The sequence below is a fragment of the Echinococcus granulosus genome (genome assembly GCF_000524195.1).
Source record: "Echinococcus granulosus chromosome Unknown EG_S00105, whole genome shotgun sequence".
Lineage (NCBI taxonomy): Eukaryota > Metazoa > Platyhelminthes > Cestoda > Cyclophyllidea > Taeniidae > Echinococcus > Echinococcus granulosus.
Window position 1 is genome coordinate 39571 of NW_020170485.1, and position 2335 is coordinate 41905.

The window sequence follows — 2335 nt, forward strand, 5'->3', positions numbered from 1 at the left end:
TGATGATGCTGATGACTGTACCATAACCTACTCTGTTTCCTGTCCACGTAAACGTAGGTGGAGAGAACTTCTGTGTTCCAGCAGACTTCACTTCTCAATCCTCACTCATCGAGAGAGGAAATCCCTCCTCCCCCACCTCCATCCCTTCCTTCCTCCTTTCCCTCCTTCGTTCCTACCTCCCTCCATGTGTGCACAAACCCGCCTTCAATACAGAGCTACAACTCACCTGGTGTCTCCCTTCTCCTCCCACCCAACTGCTCTCACTGCTTCCACTGCTGATCCTAGTCCTCACTCCCAACCCATCATGCCAAGGTGATATGAACAACAATCTGTGGCAATTAAAACAAATGCCTGTCTAAGCACAGATTGTGTGCATGCTGAAAGTCTAACGCAGCGTCGCACTACTCCTCATCCCATTTGTTCACCATCAATCCCCACTAACACCTTGCTCCAAGTAAGTACGTCGAAGAAGTGACACCACCGAAACACCCTCCCCATCTTCACATCTGGTCAATTTCCTAACCTGTGCATTTAGCAAAGCATACCGTTCACCAGTGGACATGCACTGATTTCTCAGTACAATTGCTGACACACAAAGTGACGAGTGGACAACAAATTGTCTCAGTAGAGTAGGCTCGTCAATGTCCACTTCCATGTTACGTCCTAGCATCAAGGTCATTCACCTCGAGCCACCATCAATTGCCATCAAGCCATCCGTTTCCAAGTGACGTGGATACACACATGACACCTCATTTGATTTGTGACCCCGTAGCACATGCGGTCAAATGCATTTAGGCCCACACCACCGTATTTGAGGGAGAGGCCAGACGAGACAGGAGGAGAGGAAAGGAGAGGAGGTGTGTGCACTAGTGATCGGTGAATTCGGTGACAGTTTGACATACGCTGATTGGGGGTCAATGCCTCACCATGGTTTGCCCTCAATTCGGTTTCGATGCAACCGAGAACACCAAATGCTCGCTTCTGTTGCAACCTCTCAATCTCCAATGCAGACATGACTTGTGGCACAATTCATCGTCGAACACATCCAACTTACAGTGGGGGCACGAAGATCACCCCACATTCACTTGTTTACCTCCTCCTCCTCCTCCTCCTCCCCCTCCCCCTCCTCCTTCGCTCAAGTACTGAGGTCGAGTTTACAGTGAGAGGAGATCGGCGTCCTGAAGAACCGCTTACTCGTCAGAGGAGAGACGACGACGACGACGACGATGCGAGGAGTGGAGGAAGGAATGAATTTTACTTGGAATGTACTGACTGACTGGCTAATGGGGGAAAGGATAAGCCATTGCTGATGTGCTTCCTCACTTCCGCTTATGGCGACCCCGATTATAAGTCCTATCGACAACAACATCAAATGTGCCGACCCACCATCTTGCTGTTGCCAACTTCTCCACAGTCGTTCACCATCATCATCATCATCGTCACTATTATTATTATTATTATTATTATCATCAACCACATCTACCTCTTCCCACCACTTCTTCCTCATCTCCTCTCCCACTCGTCTCTTCTCTCCCCCACAGACGATTCCTTCTTCACTGCATCGTTCGCAGACCATCTGCAGACTTGACTCCACTTGACTTTGCATGAGAGGAGGTATGTGACCATTGCAAAGTACTCCAATGAGATGGCACACGTTCCCATGTAGAGCAGCTTCCACTCCATTCCAACGCACTCACACAGCCACTCACCCATCCACTTACCTCCACAACTCCACTTCACTCGGTGAACATCCACCAACTCGTGTTCTGTCGACATGGGCTTTGACAATCCTCCCCATATCTCGGAATAGTGTCAGATTTGGATGCACATGAAATGCCGCGACAACTTCCACTTTCCCATTTCTCTGAGTTTCAACGCCTCCCTCTCTTCTTCCACGATATACTGTTGGCACACGACATACGTTTACTATGGAACACCGTCCCCATCTAACTCGTTCTGCCACACCATTTCCTCACACCATCATCCGCACCTGTGTTCATGGACAAGTCCCATTTCAGCCGACCTCTCCAACAGTTGTGGCATTTGATGTTGGTGATGTTGCTGCTTCAAAGGACAATACATGGCTGATAGCACAACATGTTCACCAGTTGTACCTTGTCTCGATGCTCTAACCACTCCTTCAAGTCACTCAGCTCAATCAAGTGATGAAAGCTCCGTCACTTTCGCAGTGCTGTATATTATCAACTCCTTGGGTGTAACTCAACATCAGTGCTTTTCAGCCAACATAAAATTCTTGGACCAGTTGAAAGCAGGCCTTCCAGATCCTGGGAAGTCGCTTGCGCTTTTACGAGATTGTGCTATCACTTGTGCACGT

At 48.8% G+C, this 2335-nt stretch overlaps 1 protein-coding gene across 1 annotated transcript; it reads left to right on the forward strand. All coding sequences in view use genetic code 11, as the record gives it.

Moving 5' to 3' along the window:
• Positions 1-5: 5 nt before the first annotated feature.
• EGR_08383 (hypothetical protein) lies at positions 6-279 on the forward strand (the record flags this gene model as incomplete). The annotated part of the gene is made up of 2 exons (XM_024497632.1): positions 6-17; positions 58-279. The coding sequence occupies 2 exons, from the start codon at positions 6-8 to the stop codon at positions 277-279; spliced, it is 234 nt and encodes a 77-aa protein (XP_024347936.1).
• Positions 280-2335: the final 2056 nt, after the last annotated feature.